Raw genomic sequence first — 22089 nt, forward strand, 5'->3', positions numbered from 1 at the left:
CAACATTAGTGGAGAAGAAAATCCTAAATCCATTACTTGGTGGAGGAGAAACATATGCCAAATGGAAAAAGATAGTTGTTCAGTTACTTATTTGGGTAAAGTTGAAGACTTCCTAAAACTACCCATAGCAACTTTTCCAAATGCCGCACTTCCAAGCTACAAGGCAAACTGCAAAGTAGAGTAAATTTTACTGTGACTGACTGAAGAAAATCAATTATTTGGTTCAGTTAGTTTTGTGAAACAACTTACACAACTGGATTTAATTGCAGACTGTTGTCAGCAATAGTTAGAAATCAGTTAAATGTTCACACTTGATTATTTATCTTAAGTAAATATATCCTTTTTTTCTCTCTTGAAATGTTTAGCTCATTTTTTGGTTCAAAAGGTCACACCGCAAACAGATGGATCCAGTTCAAAAGTGAAAGTCAAAGTCAGAGTAAATATCCATGGTATTTTCAGTGTTTCCAGTGCATCTTTAGTAGAAGTTCACAAATCTGATGAGAATGAAGAGCCCATGGAAACAGATCAGAAAGAGGAAGAGGTAATACATTTTTTTGCTATGGAGATCTTGTGGGAAAACTTGAGACTGAGAACAAACTGACTCTCAGTTTGGTATCAGTTTCAGAAAAAAGCCAGGACTAACTCTCTAAACCAGGTCAAGTAATAGTTGTAACTTTGCCACCCACATTGCTTCTTACACATAGATGAATTTGAACACAGTGTACAAATGTTGCTTAATTCATCTAAAATTATGATGTAAGTGTTGAAATGTAATGCATTAGTCCTGACTTTTCCTGAAACTAGGGCCAATTTATAGGGAAGTCACAAGTGGATGGTTTGTTCTTGCTCAACTTGTGTACATGACAAGTCACCACACACTTATCACTCTGTCTAGGGAAGGCCCATGACTAAAGGACTGGTTTGATGATGCAGCTGAAGATTTAAGAACATTGCCAAATCTATAATCAAGATAATACAGGGCTAAACTTAATAGTTCTGTTTGAGAATAATAATCTTGGGCAACAATAGTGTTTCAGATAAGTTAGTGAATGGACTGTTCTTCTTTGAATGATTACTCATGTGCACTCCAGTGTGCATGTGCTGTGTGAACAATTGTCAGGTGTTTCCCCTAGCAGTACCTGTCAGGCTGTGGAGCCCTCTGGAGTAGTACCTTGCCATGCCAGCCCCCACCTGGCACCACAGCTTACCTGCCGTGATGAAGCATCGCTGTTGCCCTGGCACCAATCACTGGCACAGTTGGGCTCTGACTACGTCTCCGAGTCAGAGACCCATAGGACCTAGTGTTAATCTTGATCCTGGCACTGGTCACTGGGATGTTAAAATGCATTTATTTAGGTAAGTGTGTAACCGTTGAAAATTTCAGCAGTTACATGTTTACATGTGGTGGGAGTAGCTGATAGAAATAGCAGTGTGACGTGGGAGGGGACAAGTGGTTCTGCGGGAGCTGGTAGGTGTGGGAAGCCTGCTTAAAAGCCAGTTCCTTGCTTGTACCAGCTTCCACCTGCCCCCTGCACTGCTCTCTGCTGCAGCCCCCACTCTGTGTTGTATGTACACATTTACACTTTCACATCTCTACTGTTCGCAGCACCAACAGTGGGAACTTCCGCGGCACTACATACGTCTTGGCCCCCTCAATGACTGACTCCAATGCAATGTCCCTTCTGGACTGCTTGGGCCAACCATCAGGGTTGAGGACCCAGTGTCAAGTGCTGCATTGCTGGTTTCCTCTACTTGGTAGCTTCCTTTTGGCCTTGTCTTCCATAACAGAGCTCCAAAAGGGGTCTGAGATGTACCTGGTGCAGGCACTGAATAAGCAGCAAGCCTACATGAGTGCTACCATGTTCCCCACTGCTGATGACTCTCCAGCCTAACATCTCTGAGGACACCAGAGAGTCTGAAGATCAGGAAGACCTGTTTTCCAGGGCCTCTTCCTCCTCTTAATTGGAGGAGGCAGTAGTGGATACTTCATTGTCCTTTCAGCCCTGGACTCTAAGGTGCATCTGGGTCGTCTTAGATGGGTTGATTGCAGTCTCAGTGTGCTGACTGAGGAGGTGGTGGAAGAATGGACCCTATGGTGGACATACGCCTGTCCTCTGCCACTTAAGACAATCCAGACCAGCATGAAGGTGCTCTGGCAAACCCTGGCCTCAATTAAAAAAAAGACATTGAGAGGCTCTTTGTCCCACAATAGGGGGGGGAAACATTTTTGTTTACTCATACCCAGCTGTGGGTTCCTTGTGGTTGATGTTGCCAACCATAAGGAAATCAGGAGCATCCCCAAAGAACAAGGTGAGGAAGCTTAGACCTCTTTGAAAGGTTTACTCAGTGCGCTTCAGATCTGCATATCAAACCAGACAGTGCTAAACTGGTATGCATATAACTCTTGGAACATGCTGTCCAAATTCCAGGAGTTCCTCCCAGCTGAGTCTTGACAGGAGTTTGCTGTCCTCTTGGAAAAGGGTAGATGTGTGGCTTGCACCTCCTTAAGAAATCCAAATCTTCCGTGCATGAAAGTTTTCTGAAAAGACAGACACCTGACTAAAAATTCTAAAGGACTCTCAAATTACTCATTTGCTCAGCATTCACACACCAATGCCTCAGAGGAAACCCTTTAAGCCATAGCCCCTACACATTTTTTACCTTGGTTCCCCATGCCTGGTGTATAGTAGTAGGAAGGGTACAAACAGAGGAGGCAGTCCTTGCAGTTAGTCTCACTGGCCAGGGTCAGTGCCATTAGAAACAGCCCTTCAGCCCCAATGCAAACTTCTGAAGGTGTGCCTGGGAATGGAGCACCAGCTCAAATCCCAAATCTTTGCACCTCCCCCACCCCCCATTTGGGAACAGTCTATCTGACTTCAACCATGCTTGGGCCCAGATGACCATAGATTACTGGATTCTGAGCAAGAGGAAAATGGGATAGTCTATCCAGTTCTCTGCCTTCCCAGCCTTCCAACCCCCACCTTCCCTGTTCCTATTGGGCAATAGCTCCTCATATTGTGGGAGATAAAGTAGGATCACCAGGAGTTATGGGGTAGGGGTGTCTACTCCTGTTACTTATCTCCAAGGCCAAGTGTGAGATCAGGCCCATTCTAAACCTTTGAAAGCTTAATGCATTCATAAGAAAGTTAAAGTTTCTTATGGCTTCTCTGGCCACCAACATTCCCCCCCCCCCCCCCCCCCCCCCCCCCCCCGCCGATCCAGGGGACTGAGGCATCCCCTCGATTTGAAGGATGCATATATCAGGGTGAGCAATAACTTTTGATGTGGGGGGCTATTCCAAGGGTTTGGGAAGTGGTGTTAAGGGCTGTACTCTTGCATATTAATCAAGGAACTGCGGGGTCTGGGATGGAGGCTGAGGTACAGAACGGAGCTTGTAGTAAAGGATAGAGGTGCAAGAGAAGGTGTGGAGTTTGGGTAAAGGAGGCAGTTGTGACCTGGGTTAGGAGACTGGAATGCAGAGATTTAGGTTGACCTGTGGCGGGGATTAGAGTACAGGAAGGGGCGGGGTATTTTGCCCCAGTCTAATATATACCTACCCAGTATACAGAAGGTTCCTGAGATTTGTCATCAGCAGTTGACATTATCAGTTCACCGTGTTCCTGTTCATCTCTTCAGTCACACACATAATCACAAAGTGCATAGCGGTAGCAGCAGTCTTTCTGCACAAATGGGTGTAATTTATCTGGATTACTGCTCACAAGGACCAATCACAGGAACAAGTTCTAGAACACGTAGCAATGACATGAGCCACTTTCACCAAACTGGGGCTCATTCTGAGTGCCCCCAAGTCTGCACTGGTCCTGATGCAAAAGATAGAGTTCTTTGGGGTTGAGAGCCTACCTGCCCAAGTCCCAGTTGCACACATCCATAGATCTCATCAGCAGTATCCAAGAGGTCCCCATCACCACAGCAAGAACCTGCTTAAGGCTCCTCAGGCACCTGGCAGCCCTCATGTGGCTGATGTAGAATGCCAGGCTGTGCCTTTAGCCATCTACAGGCCTGGTTTGCCAGTGTGTACAAGCCCAACAGGGACTCACAGGGCAGGCTAATCATTTCCCCATCTCAGGATTCCCAACAGATGCCTTTCTCACCTCCTTGAACTCTGGGACTGACATATGTCTTTCAGCTGATCCCTCTCATAACCCTGATGGTTATGAGAAAATGTGAGGCAAAGGATTGAAGGACCAGTATATGGATCAGGCAGTTATAGTATTAGGATCTGATGAATCCTAATTCCAGTAACCTTAGCTGCTCTGATTGATTAGTCTCCCAGAACAACTGCCAGGTCCTGCCATTGAGCCCAGTATCATGATCCCCAACATCTGAGCACTGGATGAATAACATCCACTTAAAGAGGCTGTTCACAATAGGAATATAAAATCCTGTATGTTAACTGGTTTAACCAATTACGGGACTGGAGTGGCCTGCCCACCCAACATGGCTGGGCTGGAGTGCCCCTCTCCTTCCACCGCAGTGGGCATTGGCTGCTCCAACCCCCCATCAGTTTATCATAACCAGTAAATATCACCTGTTAAGTGATGCTTTCTGGTTAACCATTTACATCCCTAGTTCAGTGTTGTGCTCCAAAGCAAGAAACCCATGACCATTCTGACTTACAAAGCTAAATGAAAGAGCTGTTCTATTTAGTAATAAGGGAGAAAAGTGGTACTTTACTGTTTCAGGCCTAGCAAACAATCTGGACTTTCTGTCTCTTCTAAGAGTCTTTTTTTAGCAACAATATCTGACAATGCTTTCTGATCCAGATTTTCTGAAAGGTCTCCTGCTTGTTTGGGAGTCATTTCTTCTTTGGACTTCAGTATAGTTTTAGTTAGGGATGTAAATATGTAACCAAACAGTTTAACTGTTTCCATTATGGTTCACACCGACTCCCTGGGAATGGTACTGGTAGGGGCTACCGGCTCTGCTCCCGGGAAGCCGACTTCGCTATGAGCTCTGCAGTACTGCACATCCCATAGTGAAGCCACCTAAGTTGCTGCTGACTCTCCTCCCGAGGAGCCAGCTTCACTACCGCAGCAAAGCTTCCCTGGGAGAGGGCTAGCAACCCTTGCAGGCTCCACTTGCAGGGAGGCATTGCTGAGAGCTCTGCAGTGTGTATACATAAGCTTTATACGGCAGAGCCTGCAATGCATAGGATTTGTAGTGGTTAAGTATCTACACTTTTCAATGACTGCTTATATCCCTAGTGTTAGCAGGATTGATGGATCCCTTCTTAGAGTCCTTAGCAACCTGTTTCCTAACCACCTGTCTCTTGGGTAGCTGTTGCATGAGCTAGGTGGGCAGGGGGGACTCAGCTCAATATGCAGTATTGAATAAGGACAGAATTATGTTTAGACCTCAACCTTAGTTTTCACTAAATATTTTCTGTTCCATATAAGCCATTTCTAGTTTTTCTTTCTTAAACCTCACTTAACCTTCCAGAAGAATGTAGACTTCACATGCTTAATGTAATAAAGAGTATTGTTTTTATTTAGACAAGACAAAATCATCCAAGAGTATGCCAGCTGTTTGTAGTTTTTGCTATATTTTTTGTTACTATAGGATAACCACCATGAGATCTCCAAGAATAAAGAGAGCTCAGTTAGCCAACGTAGATACTCTTAGGCTACATCTAGACTGCAAGCCTCTTTCAAAAGAGTCTTTTGAAAAAGAGCGTCTAGACTGCAACCAGTACTTTCGAAAATGCAAGCCGCTTTTTCGAAAGAGTACCCAAGCAGCCTGGATGCTTTCTTTCAAAAAAGCACAGCTTGCATTAGATAATGCCTTTTTTTGAAAGAGCACTTTCGAAAAAAGGCATTCTTCCTTGTAAAATAAGGTTTTCTGCTGTCAAAAAAACTACCGCATTCTTACGGTTTACTTTCAAAAGAATGTGGCAGCAGTCTAGATGCAGAAGAAGTGTGTGGGTGTGGGGTTTTTCTTTTTTCAAAAAAAAAGTCACTTTTTTCGGAAAAAACAAAACAAAAAAACTCTGTAGTCGATACACACTCCCTGTAATATTAGAGCTCATTCCACTATAGCTTAGGAAGCCTAAGGCTGAGGAATGATCCTGTAGCAAATTTGTGGAGCAGCTATATGCAGCTCAAACCACACCTTTTCAAGCTGCTATTCCTTTATAGAGGCTTCCAGACTGAATGCAGCATAACCCCATTAATGACTGCCAGTTTAAGTAGAACTCCTGTTTCCCATCCTCAAGCATTAGAGGACTGCTTAGTAGTCACCAAGAGTAGAATCTGTGTAGACAGTTGTTTGAGGAAAAAACATTTATCCTACACTAACTCTGGTTCTTAGATGTTTTATCACAGATTCCACAACCTTCCCTTCTTCCCCTTGACTACAGAATCCTACTCCTAGAGTAGTCTGTATTCGTAAACGAACTGAGATAGTTGGACAGACCTGGCCTCAATAGTTACTCTTGGCCAAAACAATCCAATCTCATGTGCATCTGTACAGAGGCATTTGTGTGTACAACACATCTTGAATAACTATAGTTACTGTAGGGCAAGGGTGAGCAGGAGGCTGCCAGCTGGCTGGATCCATCCCACCAAGCCACCAGATCTGCCCCTGCCCCAGGCCATAGTTCTCTCCTGTATCCTTTACCCCCCTCCTGGAGCCTGAACCCCAAGTCCCTGCCCCAAATCACAGCCCCCTCCTTCACTCAAACTCCAGACCCCTCATCTCCTTCTGTACCTGAGTTGTGTACCTCAAGCTCCCTTCTGAACCCAACCTCTGTCCCAGATACCCTCCACAGAAGTGTGGCCCTTAACCAGTTGCCAAAATCTTGGCATGGCACGTCCCCCCCCATTAAAAATTATTGCCCACCCCTGCTGTACGGTAAGTAACCATTGTTTTTAAAAACAAACACACAATTTGTCTCCATTAAATTTCAGTATGGCAAATATTTATCAATAAAGATTAGATGTAAAGAATATATATTATATAATTTGTCACTTGAACTAAACTTAGATTCTTGTGGAGTTAAATCTTCACTGCAGGACCTTAAGTATACAAGCACAGTGACCAATCCAGAAGTTAAATGGGTTATATGCTAAGCCATAGTAAAGTAAGTATTTGAGACTTAGTTTTACATTTAAGAGTTTTCTTCTAATTTCAGAAGATGCAAATAGACCAGGAAGAGCAACAAAAGAATGAAGAGCAGCAGCAAGCACGAACTGACAAGCCAGAGTCTGAAGAAATGGAGGTACTAAGTGTAACTGATGTCTTATAGTCTGCTTAGCTCACCTGCTTAGAACAGTGGTCCCCAACCTGGCGGGGCCGCTCACATGCCACGCTTCTGGGGGGGTGAGGCCACGCATGTGCCCAGGGGTGGGGGCCGCCCATGTGCCCTGAGCCCAGGGCCGGCACCGCGCATGTGCCGTGTGCCCGGGGCAGGGACCGCCCACGCGCCTTGCACCCAGGACCGGCACCGCACATGTGCTGCGCACCGGGGGTAGGGACTGCCCACACGCCCTGAGCCCAGGGCCGGTGCCGTGCACCTGGGCCAGGGGCCACCCACGCGCCCGGGGCCAGCACCACGCATGTGCTGGGGGCGGGGCCAGCCCAGATATTTTGGCGGGTGTACATAAATGCCCCAGCAGTTGCCGGGGCGCCCATGGGGCACTGCATTGGGGACCACTGGGTTAGAACACTTTTGCCTTCTACAGATTGAAATTCTCTTAACTGGGATTCTCTGATTTGGCAACATCCATGGTCCGGCATGGTTGTTGCAGGACCAGAGAGTCCTGGTGGAAGGTCAGCAGTAAGGATCTCTGCGGGGCCAGCAGGACAGTGGGCTACCCGCAGGGAGCTGATGGCAGGCTGTCCAGTGGCAGGGTCCAAAAATGACCTCCCCTGATCTGGCAGAATCCCTCATCTGAGACCAGGAACATCCAGCCTGTAGAATGTTTGGTCTGTAATGTAATCAGGGACCGGTTCTACATTCTTTGGCACAGAATTAGGCTCTGTAAACTGAATTGTCGCTTAAATATTTTTCTAGTTCTCCTGATTGTGACTGTTCCTTAAAAATACTAATTGATTCAGAGCTGTCTCCCTGAGGAATCAGGGAGCTCTGGGATGTGGGAATTGCCCCATTCATCTGAAAGGACTGCACTTGCCAAAAACTAAACTGACACCTTTAAATTAAATGTTTACTATAACTGGCGCATATTTAAGCAAAAAATGTGCTAAGCCCTCTCTGACAACATTACTAATACCAAATGCTCCCACTGACTGCTACTCAGCTGCCAGAACCACAATTTTCACCAATTTGTGCCATATAGTTTTGGTTTTGATACAGAAAATTAGCATAAAGCTAAATTAAAATTTAAAATAGCACAAGGCTTTTGTATTCACATGCAATTCAGTATTTAAAAATGTCTTGTTTTTAATAAATGAACTGCTGCAGAATTTCGTTAATGCCAAACTAGAGAGCTGCAAAATCTATAGACTGACACAATTTCAAAGCAGCTAAGAATTTCATTCAGGTGAAATGAAATAGCAGAGACTGATAGTGTGCTCCTAGTAAATTAAATTTTAATAAACATTGTAACAAAAAACGGAGACACATGCAACTTGAATAGTGTTCCCTTAGTGACTATTGCATCCTGAATGTGTTTGTGGGTGCGTGTGTTTTTTTTTTTTTTTTTTTTAATGCAGACATCTCAAGCTGGATCAAAAGACAAGAAAATGGATCAACCTCCTCAAGCCAAGAAGGCTAAAGTGAAAACTAGTACAGTGGACCTTCCCATTGAGAATCAACTGCTGTGGCAGATAGGGAAGGATATACTGAACTTATTCATTGAGAATGAGGTAAAATACTGTTTGGTTATTTTGCCTCATTACCTAGACCAGTGGTGGGCTATCAGGGTTCTATGCATGATCCACATGATATTTTGTTTATCATTACCCATATGCTGGGGTTGCCAGATTCCGCTGGTTTCTGTCTGCATAACTTTTTTCCTACTGGTATTACTAAAGTGACACCCACGTGAAGTGCGTGCTGATTGCACACAACATTGACTTGTGAGAGTTTTGTGCTCCCTCTGCATCCAATCAGTGTGCTGCTATAGTTTGATTGGCATCCTCCTACATATTGGGTACACAAGCAGTTAGCAAATCTACCTTATTCCGGGAGACCATCTTGGTTCTGACAATATTATGGCCCACTGAGATGGATGGCCACTCATGCAGCCCACTCGCTAGCCTATGTTGCCCATCACTTATCTAGTGTGCACAGAGACTGCTGGTCACAAGGTGCTGACTTCACCTTATCTCCAGCTGGAGAAAGGGTGAACTATTAAGAACAGCAAAAGGAGACTGTTTAGCTAATTTTCTCCAAGGGCAAAACTACTGCAGTGAAGACAGCTAAAAATGACCCCTTTTTCCTGATGAGCAACTGCTGTAACTTTCTGCAGGAATGTTCTACAATTGCAGATAATTTGTAATTACTTTTTGGAAAATCGCTTGGTAATTGAAGTTTCAGAACCCATAACTTTGGTATTTATTACTGTACTACTCATGCTTGTTTCTAAAATAATGTTAGCAGGAGTGGGGCAAATTAATAAAATAATGCAAGCTCCAAAAGAATGTTAATCAAAGGCAGATATCTCAATTCTGGGGTCATGTGGCATTTGGGGAGATGTTAATGTGCCAGTTAATGGAAGCTGCTCACCTCAATCCACAAGGCTTTGAAGGACTTCTGAGACCACCTTAAATGGTAAAAACCCTGCAGTTATGAGGTAACTCGATAGTGCAAAGAATTCATTGTAACAAAAAATCTTGTTTATACTTTTTACGGCAGCTAAATTTTTCTAACTCTTACTGATTTTTATTTTACTAGTACTGGATTGCTTTATAGACTTAATGGTTATTCTGAAGTGCTTGTCACCTATTCTAGTCAGTTGATCCATCTAGTGCCTTGAATGTCTGCTACCTGTTTGGATAGCCACAGCTAAAACACTTGTCCTCCAGCTACTTGGGCAGTTCGGATTGTATTGGTCTTGCATTTCTTTGCTATGTTATGACCACTCTTAAAATTGGAAAGATAGATGTCAAGTTTTGAGTTGGATGGGTATGCTACATAAATTTTAAGCTAGGGATTGTCAGCAGTCACCAATTCTGCTTGGTGATCCTACTCTTTTTTGTAATACAAATAATATGCCTCACCTGTCAGTATCCCTTCTGCTAGTGCAATCATCTATAAGGAGTTTGTTTACTACCACATTCCGTTTTTCAGAGTTATAAAACTTCTTGAACTACTAGTCCATTTCGTAATGTTTCTGATGTAGCTGAAACAAGAGACGGGACTATGCAGCACTTTAAAGACTAACAAGATGGTTTATTACGTGATGAGCTTTCGTGGGCCAGACCCACTTCCTCAGATCAATATGTGGAAGAAAATTGGCACGACTATATATACCAAAGTGATACAATCAAAAAAAGTGAATACACATAAAAATGACGAATCAGGTTTAAGAACAGAGTAAGACCTGTACGCAAAGTGTCAGAGAAGCCTCAGAACTGTCATTCATGCTTAAATTTGACACTTTGCATACAGGTCTTAAGATGCTAATTATCTCACCCGTTACAAAGATAGCTTCCCCAATTATCACTCCAATGTCATTACCTCACAGACACTAATCTTCCCCCCTCGCCCCTCCTCTGTTCTTAAACTTGATTCGTCATTTTTATGTGTTCACTTTTTTTGATTGTATCACTTTGGTGTATATATGGTTGTGCCAATTTTCTTCCATGTATTGATCTGAGGAAGTGGGTCTGGCCCACAAAAGCTCATCACCTAATAAACCATCTTGTTAGTCTTTAAAGTGCTGCATAGTCCTGTCTTTTGTTTCAGCTAGACCAGACTCATACGGCTGCATTTCTATCACTATTCTGATGTATCTGGCTCTTTATTCTTCTACCTGGTTTGCCTGTGATCTTGCTTGTGAGTGCTTGAATGAGTCGTTCTGAGTGGTGAGCAATTTGTTGGCAGAAAGATGTTCTATGTGCCAGAGCTATTTCTCTCATGATTGAAGAGATTTCCGTTGCTACTGAAATCTAAGGTACCTATTGCATTGGACACTGGGCTGGCAGACGTACATGTGTTACTCTGCTGTGTTGTTTTTTTTCTATTTAGGAAGTGTTGACCTTGCAAAGGGTTGGAGAATTTCTGAGGCTGAAATTAGGCCCAGCTACCTGAATCTTTCCTTTCTCCCTTTGAAGATATAGGCCCTACTTGGGACTCATCCTCCCTCAGCGATGGAAACAGTGTGGGATGATAGCACCCTGATCATCAAAAAGTACTGTTTCCAAACCAAAAGGGCATTGTTCTCAGTATCTCTTCTTTGGAGATACCAAGTGCCCAACTAAAGGCAAAGAAATCTAATTATCAGCTTCAAAATTGGATTTAGTTCCTAAAGATGGGGTTGCCTTTACAAAGGCATCCCTAACTAAAAATACAGAAATCCTTATGGAAAGCAGGTTTCATTTCAAGGAATCAACAGGCAGGAGAATAAAATTATTCATCAAATAAAATGTAAGCTTTGATGCCGGCCTTTGGAGTATCTGCCATGTCTGCTTCTCAGTGATGATTATAGAATGAGCAGATAAGCTTAAATTCACTTCCCCATAAAAATACTCAATTAGAATTGCCTCTGTCCTGATCTCCAGTGCATCTCTTCTTTTGCTCATATCTGCTACTAAGTATGTTGTTTCTCTAGTGCTATTTTCAAATAATTTTAATTGACCTCTAATTCTTGAGTAAGATTGAACTAACTTCTTTTCTGCAGGGTAAAATGATAATGCAGGATAAACTGGAGAAAGAGCGTAATGATGCCAAGAATGCAGTAGAGGAATATGTGTATGATATGAGAGACAAGCTCTGTGGCTTATATGAAAAATTTGTTAATGAAGATGTAAGTATTACCAATTTGACTACTATTTTTGTTCTTTGTAGTCTAATATTTCAGATCAATTTCAGTAGCAGTCTTTAAAACAGGGGTGTCATATACCCAGAATATGTTTGTGGTCTGCATGGTATATTCAGAATGAAGCTTTCATTTTTAAAGAGAAGTGTCCTCATAACCATGAGGACTGGAAAGTTATTCTAAACTTGAGACAAATGTAAACTGATAATACATTTTGCAAATTACTGGAGATAATAACGGTCTATTCCCCTGCTCTACACTAATCTTAAGGAAGGGTTAATTCTAGAACTCAAAGACTTGAATGCTTCAACTCCCTTTTCCATTTCACCTGGGAACAATCAGTAATTAAAAAGTTAATATTTGCAAAGTCCAAAAGAGTGAGAATGGGGAGTACTTTGTCATAGTCAGCTTAATTTGTGGATAAAATATTCTCATTTCAGGACCATTGTATTTTACCCTTGTTCTCAATGCAAATCTCCCCCTTTGAGCTGTGAATTCAAAGATTCCAAGGCGAGAAAGGACTAGTAATTATTTAAAATTTTACTAATCTTAGAATTTTCCCCAAATAATTCCTAGAGCATCTTTTTAAAAAAAAAAACTGATAGTGGAGTCTCAATGACTTTTAGTAAACTGTTGTAACAGGTAAAAACTTACACCTTATTTTCAGTCTCAATTTGTCTAGCTCAGAGGTGGGCAATAATTTTTGGCTGGGGGCCACTTCAAAAAATTACTGAAGTGACCATGGGCCAGAAGGGGCGGTGCCAGAATGCTTCTGGGCTTCCACACCTCCAGACCATAAGTGGTCTGGGGATGGGGGAGCCCCATTGCCTCCCTTCCCAGTAGGCACCCATGCCCCTGGTAGGGCGAGAAGAGGCTTCACATTCCCCTGCCCCCGGCCTTGATTGTGAGGAGCGTGTGGCACTTTGACGTGTCGCACACTCCTCGCAGGGCTAGGACAGGGCGAAGGAAGCTTCACGCAGCTCCCCCACCCCCAGGCCTTGATTGGCCTGGGGGCAGAGAGAGCATGCGAAGCCTCCTCCAGCCCTACCTCTGCCCTGCGAGGAGCACGCAGCACTTCAAAGTGCCATGTGCTGCTCGCAGGACGGGAGATGTCACATGCTGTCCTGCTCCTAATCCCTGATTGGCCTGAGGGTGGGGGAGCTGTGCGAAGCTTCCCTTGCTCTGTTTCCACCCTATGCGAGCATACAGCACTTTGAAGTGCCATGTACTCTTCGCAGGGTGGGGAGGAAGAAACTTTGCATGCTGCTCCTGCCCTCAGGCCAATGAGGGCTTGGTGGCGGAGGAATGTGTGATGTCTCCTCTGACCCTGTGAGCAGTGTGCGGCACTTCAAAGCACTGCATGCTGCTCACAGGGGGGAGGAAGCTTTCTAATTGGCCCGGGGCGGGGGAGTGGCAGGGCCTCCATGGGCGGATCAACCCACTTGGCAGGCCAGATCTGGCCCACGGAGGCCCTTTTGCCCAACCCTGGTCTAGCTTCAACTTCCAGCCACTGGATCATCTTGCATCTTTTTCTCGATTGAAGAGCCCATTATTAAATATTTATTCTCTGTCAGTATTTATACACGAAGTCCCTTTGTTTTCAGTTTAAACCAGGAGTGGCCAATTTGTAATGGGGGAGGGGTGTCACTCCAAGATTTTGGCAAGTGGTCCCCTTCTGTGGAGGTGGTGTGGGGTCTGGGATGGAGGTTAGATTCAGAAGGGAGCTTGGGGTAGGAGACCTGGGGTGCAGGAGGGGATGAGGGGTCTGAGAGGGAGTTTAGGTGAAGGAAGGGGCTGTGATCTGGGCCAGGGGCTTTAGGGTACACAGTCCAGGAAGGGGTAAGGGTGCAGGAGAGAATTCTGGACTGGGGTAGAGGCTCTAGAAGGGGGTATAAGGTCAGGGAAGGGGGCAAGAGGTACAGAAGGTTTGGGTGGTAACCTGGGGCCAGTTGTCAGAGGGAGTGGGGTGCCAGAGGCTGTTCTACATGGCTATGCTCTGGGCATGGAGGGGGAGGGAGACAGCTTCCAACCCTGCTCCTATCCAGTGGGTAACTGGCCAGTGGGAGATGAGAGATTTTGCTGGGGCAGGAGCAGTGTGGGAAGACTCCCTCCTCCTTCTTCCTCAGCTGTCCAGAGTGGAGAGCAACTGGCTTTTTAAAAAGTGTGAGCTGCTTTCTAAGGGTTCTAGCGAGGTGGCCACAAGCTGGATCTGGTGGCTTGGTGGGCTGGATATGGCCCACTGGCAGCCTTTTCCCAACCCCTGGTTTAAACCAGTCTTTATTGAGACAGTCCCAGGTTCTATCAAAATATATTTTTTCTGAATGTTCACCCTACTTTTTGCATCTTCCAAATACAGATTAGACTTCTCTGGTCTGGCACCCTTGGGACCTGACCAGTCCTGGATGAGGGATTTTGCTACACCAGGGGAAGTAATTTCTGGTCCCCCTACCATTGCCCCCAGGAATAGTCCAGCAGGTGGGTTTCCAGCTGGCTCTTCCCCACTGCTGAGCTGTCAGTCCTGCCAGACAGTTATGCCACCTGTCTCCCAGCCCTGCCATCAGCAGCCTGCCAGCAGGGCTCCCAACCACCAGTCTTCCATCTGGACTCTGTGGTCCTGGAACATCATGGTCTTGCTGGATCAGAGAATCATGTTTAGAGACGTCAATCTATATTTTAAAAAACTTGTATATTGTGTATTATAATAGATTATTGCAGGTTGCCAGAAGTGAGCTGGCCAGTGGGGCTGGGAACCCAGCATGCAGTTTCCTGCCTCTGGAAATTTCCACTACATGCATCTGACGAAGTGGGTCTTTGCCCACGAAAGCTTATGCTCCTATACTTCAGTTAGTCTATAAGGTGCCACAGGACTCCTCGTCGCTTTTGCAGATTCAGACTAACACGGCTACCCCTCTGATACTTAATTCTGTAGTAAACCATATTGAATTCTGTTCATCACTGCATTAATTTACTGAATATTTTCCCTATCAGACGTCTGTCCATCAAAATAAACCCCAAGATATATTCAGAAAAATGAATGTTTGTACAATTGTCATCAATTTTTTGTTGTAGTAATAAGTGGTTATATTTTCCCTGGGAAAAATTAAAATAGACTGGTAGTGAAGATCCTTATCTGTTGTTCATCTCTTAATATTTTCTTTGTTCATCAGAATTGGTTGAGCAGTTTGATGAACCATGGGGGTTTTATTCTTTTATAATTCTTGGCTTTTTTTCTAAACCCTCTCCCATTTATTCATGTCGTCCTTAAACTGTGGACACTAGAACTGGGAACAGTGTTCCAACAGCAGTTGCACCACTGCTAAATAGAGAGCTTAAATAACCTCTCTTCTCCTACTCAAAATTCCTTTGTTTATTCAGTGGTTCCCAACCATTGGAGGTTGCTGGGCGCCAGGGGGCGTGGCCGTTCGCCTGCCAGGCGCCAGAGGGCGGGGACACTTGCGTGCCCAGGGGCGGCCCCCCCTCCATAGCCACGGGGGCAGGGCAGCCCCCTGCCAAGCGCCGCGTACCCAGCCTCCATGCCAAGCGCCGCGTGCCCAGCCTCCATGCCAAGCGCCACGTGCCTGGGGCTGGCTCCGGCACCATGCATGCGCCACGTGCCCGGGGCCAGGCCAGCCCTGAGCACTTGGGCGCACACAAATGCCCGCCTGCAGGCACCGTGTTGGGGACCACTGGTTTATATGCTCTCGGATTCAGTTAGCTATTTTGATCACAGCCAATTCAAGGGAATAATCCTTACATTTAATTTCTAGCCCACAAATTAGAATAGAATTCAGCCCTTGTCATAATTTGACACTCCTTGCCTCTATATAATCTCTATTTTATAATAAGGCTAGATATACACTAGAAACCGTTGCTGGTAAAATAACATTAGCGGTGTGGTTTATACATTTCTATACCCCACAAAATGATAGCGTAGATCCAATTAAACTGGAAAAACTGTTTGCTGTGCTGGCAAACCCTTTCTAGTGTGGACCAGGCTTCAGTAACAATATTCTACTGTATTCTACATCTTTTTTAAGTTGTAACAGAAAAAAATATTCTACATCTTTCAGGAAAGAGAATCCAACTGACACCAGGTGTTTATTTCTTTTGTTTTATGGGAGATGATCTCTGAATTCAGTATTCAATTTATATTGGTTTTCTGGTCTCAGGATAGAAATAGTTTCACTTTGAAACTAGAAGACACTGAAAATTGGCTGTATGAAGATGGTGAAGACCAACCCAAACAAGTTTACATTGATAAACTAACAGAACTTAAGGTACGTAGCACTTCAGCACTGTAACTGTCATGCTCAAATTTGCATTTATTGAATTGATTCCACTTAAGCTATAAATCACGATCTAATGAACCTAAATTACTTAATGAGTTGGGAAGTGATGTTGCTTGCAAACATGAAGAAAATAATTTAAAAGGATAGGCAGAAGCAACTTTTTAATTGAGGCTTACATGAAAGGCAATGATAGTTATATGTAAGACTGTGAGTGGACATCTGTCTTTCTCCTGAATCTCTTTGGAAAAGGAAGGAAAGCTTAGATGCAGGAATTGCTACTTGCTCTTAAAAGGTAACACGGGTCGCCTATAACAGGAAAATGTCTTTTTATAAAAATGAGTTTTAAAGTTCTGGAAGGCTAGTTTTGGAGGTGAGAAGAAAATTACCTTGTCATATGATTTAATCCTGATGTTAGTCTGAATCTCTTGGATTATTTATTTTAAGTAAAAAGATAGCTATATTCTGTATAAAAAGTTGTAACTAGTTTTAGTAAAGCTTCCCTTTTGGATTTTATTTATTGACTTATAAAATACTAGCACATTTACCCGGCATTGCTCAGGTCCTTAAATCAATTAAGGGGGTTTTTAATAAAAAGAAAACATACATGCTTTATTTAAAAGATGGTATTTTTTAAAAAAAAATACAGGGAGCAAGAGCCAAGAGGCACATTTGTGCTCCCCAGCCAGAATGAGGAATGCAGCAAACTGTGCACTTTCCCCTTGCACCCTGACAAAGGGAAACTGCCAGCGATGTCCCCATATGAATTGGGGGGGAGCCTTTTAGCCCTCCCTGCCAAGTCCTCCCTAAAGGGCAGTTAGGGAGGTAGGAGGCTCAGGGCTTGAGCAGTCCCAGATTGGAGAGGGAGCATGCTGCTAGGCAGCCCTTTTCACCTGCCTAGTGATTCTCTTCTGTATGGCTTTGAGAATCAGTTCCATTCCAGGCACATCGTTTTCCTGGTACAACTAACCCCTTACTTTGCTCTAAGTTATAAGAGGAAGCTTTATGCTGAATTTGGTGATCCTACTTAAGAGGAATTCTTGAAGACAGACTAACTCTCAAATATGTAGTAGATTTTAATGTGAATAAGTGGAGCCCTGTACTTTCTCTTGACGAGTGATGAAATACACATAATACCAGTATTTGACAATGTGGGATATGCCTCATGAGCTGGGAGTGAAAGCAAATTAGGGAACCTTTGGTATACAGTGGCAGAGTCTAAGCAAATAAAATACTGTGCAACTGGTTAGTATGCTGTGGCAGTTGCACCCCTTTTAGCGTGCATTGCTGCTTCATGTACACAAGTCCTGAGTTAGCAGAGAGGATGAAATAATAGTTCAGAGACATGAACTACCTTTACACTTCAGTTTGTATGAAATAAAATGCAAGTGATAATCTAGTGTCAATAGTTAACTTTCACTTCCCATCAAATAATGCAGGAAAGGGAAGGAAACTTCATATTATAGAAGAACTAATATGAATACACCTTCAGTTCAGCACATGGCAGGCTTCCTAACATGGAAGGGGGGGAGGGCTCATTTTCCTGCCTTTGAAAGCTACTGCAATGTATTTTTAAAAAAAATCACTGTAGGTCCAATAAATGTCATAACCTGTTCTGTCCTTCATTTCAGACTCTGGGTCAGCCTATTCAGGCACGGTTTCAAGAATCGGAGGAAAGACCAAAAGCATTTGAGGATCTGGGGAAGCAAATACAACAGTATATGAAAATTATTCATGCATTCAAAACAAAGGTATCTTCAGTTTATCAAATATTTTGCTGATTATCATAAGGAAGTGTTAAAAAGCTACCTTGAAATTTCTTTCCACCTTTTTTCAGTGTAGTAGGAGTGTCCGACAAATAACATGGTCTCCTGATGTGTGTTTTTTTGTTTTGTTTTTTTAAAGTAGTGTCATTGCAAAGTAAATGTAATGTGTTGTGTACTTTTCCCATACATTAGGACGATCAGTATGACCATTTAGATGCAGCAGACATGATAAAAGTGGAGAAGAGTGTAAGTGAAGCTATGGAATGGATGAACAATAAACTTAATCTTCAGAATAAGAGAAGTCTTGCTTTGGATCCTCTTATAAAGACTAAGGATATACACGCTAAAACTAAAGTAAGATTTTGTTTGAATTTGAAAAAAAAAACTAATTTCATTTTGCATAGTGGTATCCTAGTTACCAATTTTTATGCTTAGAGAAGCTCTGAGTAGAAGGGAGGGATGGAAATAGTTCAGGAGGTTTTGTTGAAAATAGTACTCTATGTAGTTCTTCAGATGTGACTTGTCATTGTAAGCTACTTTAGGCAATGACTGTTGTAGGCAAAAGCTGTAATATGTACTGTAACTTAAAATCTCTCAATTGTTGTTTTAGGAATTGACAGATACCTGCAATCCTATAGTCACAAAACCAAAACCCAAGGTAGAAGTCCCTAAAGAGGAGCAAAATCCAGCTGAACAGAATGGACCAGTAGAAGGCCAGGGAGATGCCAACGTAGGGGCCCAGCCTGCTGAAGAGAGCACTAATACCACTGCTCCAACAGCTACAGAAAAAAAACTTCCAGAAATGGACATTGACTGAATGTCAGCACTTGTTTATATTACAAACTACAATAAAGCTTTAAATGGTCAACTTCATATGTTCGGAATATAAATTGGAGCAAATGAACACTACCATTTTATCACAGCAATCTTTGGAGAGGATTGGTCAGTGTATTGAATCAAAATACTTAGGTAGCTAATTACTCAGTCACGTATATTTTATCTCTTGCCATAAAGAGTGTATTTAGATGTCCCTAGTAGTAATTAATAGATTTACTGACCGCCATCAGCTGATCCTGGTTTTTTTAGTTATGTTGATGCAGTCTTGTTTTAAAGAAGATGACAGAATATGAAACTTGACTTTCAGCAACTGTGCTGTAAGTGTCCATTAATATTTCAAAGACTACTTGGAGATGAGTAAGGTCTTCAGCTGTTTTTTTTTCCAGAGCACAGAGAAGAATTAGCTAAATAAAATACAATTTGAATCTAGTTCTTTCTCGTTAAGACAAAATACTGACATGTTTCAGTCTGTGTGAATTCCACTAATTTCATGTTTGCACTTGTTCAGTTGCTATAAAAGGTATATGGAGCTCTGGTGGAAGGTGAGCTGTATACCTGTAGTAGTATTTCCTAGGAACTTAGCTCTAAGGTTCTTCAACTGGTGTCCATGTTCCATAAGGAAGAGTATTAATATGGAGAATCAAAATCATATGTCTGATATGCAGATTAGCAGTTGTCTGAATGATAGATGCATACTATCAGAACCTGCTATTAGATATGCCAATGTATACATTCATGGTAAATTGCCCCCAGCCATCTAAATATTGTATACAACTTTCTAGTTAAACTAGATGCTTGTAGAGAGAATGAAGATTTATATTCCTGGCTGCTTGCACAGATGGGATTCTGATTAGTTGCCAATCATTGAGAGAGAGAAGCAGTAAAAGCCCTTTTTGTCTGAATTTCACCAACCAGCAAGCTCATTAAACAACCATTTCTGACCTGCACAGAAAGTCCGATTTATCATGCAGTTGGTGTATGGCTGGCAGGTCTGTGGGTGGAGTTTGGGTTCAGGAGGGGCTTTGGGGCATGGGAGGGATTGGGAGTGCTGGACTGGAGGTGGGAGGCCACATTTCTGATGGCCCTCTGCATATGGTTCTCTGTTGCTGCTGTGGCTGGCAGAGGCATAGCCAACTGGCTTTGCTGACATGCCACCTGTCTCCACCCTCCTGGAGTGCAGACACAGTAGCGGCCAGAAAATGCAGGGATTGTTACCTGCTGATAGAGACAGTAGAGCTACCTGGCCATGCCTCTGGCAGGGATGGGAAGCTGCTTACGGGAGCCACCAGAGGTGACCATGCCCCATCTGGCATCCTGAACCTCTCCCTTGCCCCAACCCCCTTTCTGAACCCAAACTCCTGGAGCTCATGCCCTGCAGCCCCTTCCATGCCTCTGCTCAGCACTCCAAATGCCTCCCTCTTAGTTCACCGGCATTTTCAATTTACCAGCATCCCTGTTCCCCCAGTGTGCCAGATGAAAGGGCTTCAGCTGTACTTGCTTCTATAAGGCCTGCATTTGAAATGCTTGGTTTTATTATCTTCCAGTAAGATAAATTTGGTTTTTTTAATGAGCTGCTCTGTGACTTGGCTTCTAGTATTCATAATTGTCATAGAAACCTGAAAACATTAATTTTGTATGTTTTAAATCAAAAGTTGAAACATCCACACATTACAAGAAATAAATTCACTGGATTGTACTGGGTTATTTTTTTTAAATTGTCAACTGTGGCCAAGGTAACTGTTACAATTTAGGTTGGTGATAGAATTGAGGTCTGTCACTAATCAATTTATTTGCCACAGGGATGTATTTGAAGGAACAAGAAGTTGCAGTGTGTACAATCTGCTCATTTGCTCTTTCCAGACAAATGAAAGAATTTGTGTTCCTATAATAAATTAATTAGAACATTGTGCTTCTACTATAGCTCAATTAAATCAATTTTATGGGGTATCAGAAATGGTATACATCTTAAGATATTAAGGTAAATGGTTGTGGCTAATTAACCTGCTGTTAAATGATAATACCAGTTTTGCAATATTTCCTGTACAGTGCCTGTTCACAAGAAGCTCCCAGAACTCGTAATTCATAGTATTTGCAGCACCCATTTCAAGTACTGGAAACATTTTAAGAAAAAGTGCTATACGGCCTACTGTGAAACATTACAAGTACTGCTCCAAATGATCTCTGAGCTAATGTTAGGACTCATCAGCCTTCATCAGTTTAGCTTGAATTACTTCAGTGCTAGCTCTAGTTACACCACTAACACTCCTATAATCCCACTCATCCTTCAGTGAAAGTACTGGAAACCTGTGGTATCATACACCTCTTCCCTTTCCATCCTCTAGTTCCACCAATTAACTATACATCCTGTTTTTCAAAAAGCTTGTTTGAGGATGGAATCCCATTGATATATGAAGATTCAGCAAATGTTAAGTAGCCATAGGTGTGTAAGGTCAGTATAATAGGGGAATTTCAAACAATTATCTAAAACACAGAAGATCACTGGCTGCATCCTTGCTTTACATTGCTCATATTGATGGTATTAGATACTATACTATGCTTTGCTTCAGAATAGTTAACAACTTATCATAAACTGTTATTTGTCTCTAATGGGATGTGGCTTCTCAGTTGCTGGAGTCAACCTTGCGTGAATTCAAATTTGATTTCAGTGTGTCTTTTGCTGGTACTAGCTGTTAGAAGAACAGATACCTTTAATTTATCTGATCATAAAATATGGCCTTAGTTATTCTTGAGTCAGCTGTACAAATGATAGCCAGACCAAGCTATCATCAAACATAACAGCTCTTGTGCAAAGGCTGGCTATTTTTGTAACTTTGTTCAGGCTATAGTTGTCTTGTCTCCTCCAGATAGTTCTGATTTCCTTTTGCTTCTGATAGTGTGTGGGTAAGGGATGTCTTATTTTTGAGAACTTGCTCTATATCTGTGGTGTGCAACCAGTTCTATTGCTTTTACAAACAAGCCACACTCAACCAGCCAAATGGCCACATGTGGCTAGCGTAGTGGATGCTATATTTTTGAAAGATCAGTATAATTGGATTCAAAATTTGAAGTAAATTTTAAGTTACAGTTGTGACTGAAATCCTGGATACATTGTGTACTCTGAAGAGAAACCAACCTACAGATTATGCTCCATTTGATTCTCTCCATCACCCTTCTCCATCTCCTCTTCCCCCTCCCTCCCATGGTGGAGCTAACACAGGCAACAAGCAATGTTACTCATCA

The 22089-nt window shown here is 43.0% G+C and overlaps 1 protein-coding gene across 2 annotated transcripts in view; it reads left to right on the forward strand.

Annotated features, from left to right (window-relative positions):
* HSPA4 (heat shock protein family A (Hsp70) member 4) overlaps positions 1–18885 on the forward strand; it is a 51181-nt gene extending 32296 nt beyond the window's left edge. For both annotated transcript variants that reach the window (XM_006128531.5, XM_075900320.2), the window contains exons 12-19: positions 366–541; positions 7151–7237; positions 8692–8844; positions 11823–11948; positions 16130–16237; positions 17878–17997; positions 18205–18366; positions 18623–18885. In XM_006128531.5, the coding sequence (XP_006128593.1) occupies positions 366–541; positions 7151–7237; positions 8692–8844; positions 11823–11948; positions 16130–16237; positions 17878–17997; positions 18205–18366; positions 18623–18829 (1139 nt within the window). In that variant the 3' untranslated portion in view covers positions 18830–18885. The remainder of the gene's footprint in view (positions 1–365; positions 542–7150; positions 7238–8691; positions 8845–11822; positions 11949–16129; positions 16238–17877; positions 17998–18204; positions 18367–18622) is intronic.
* The last annotated feature ends 3204 nt before the right edge of the window (positions 18886–22089 follow it).

Source organism: Pelodiscus sinensis, chromosome 16 (genome assembly GCF_052426305.1).
Source record: "Pelodiscus sinensis isolate ZL-2025 chromosome 16, ASM5242630v1, whole genome shotgun sequence".
NCBI lineage: Eukaryota > Metazoa > Chordata > Testudines > Trionychidae > Pelodiscus > Pelodiscus sinensis.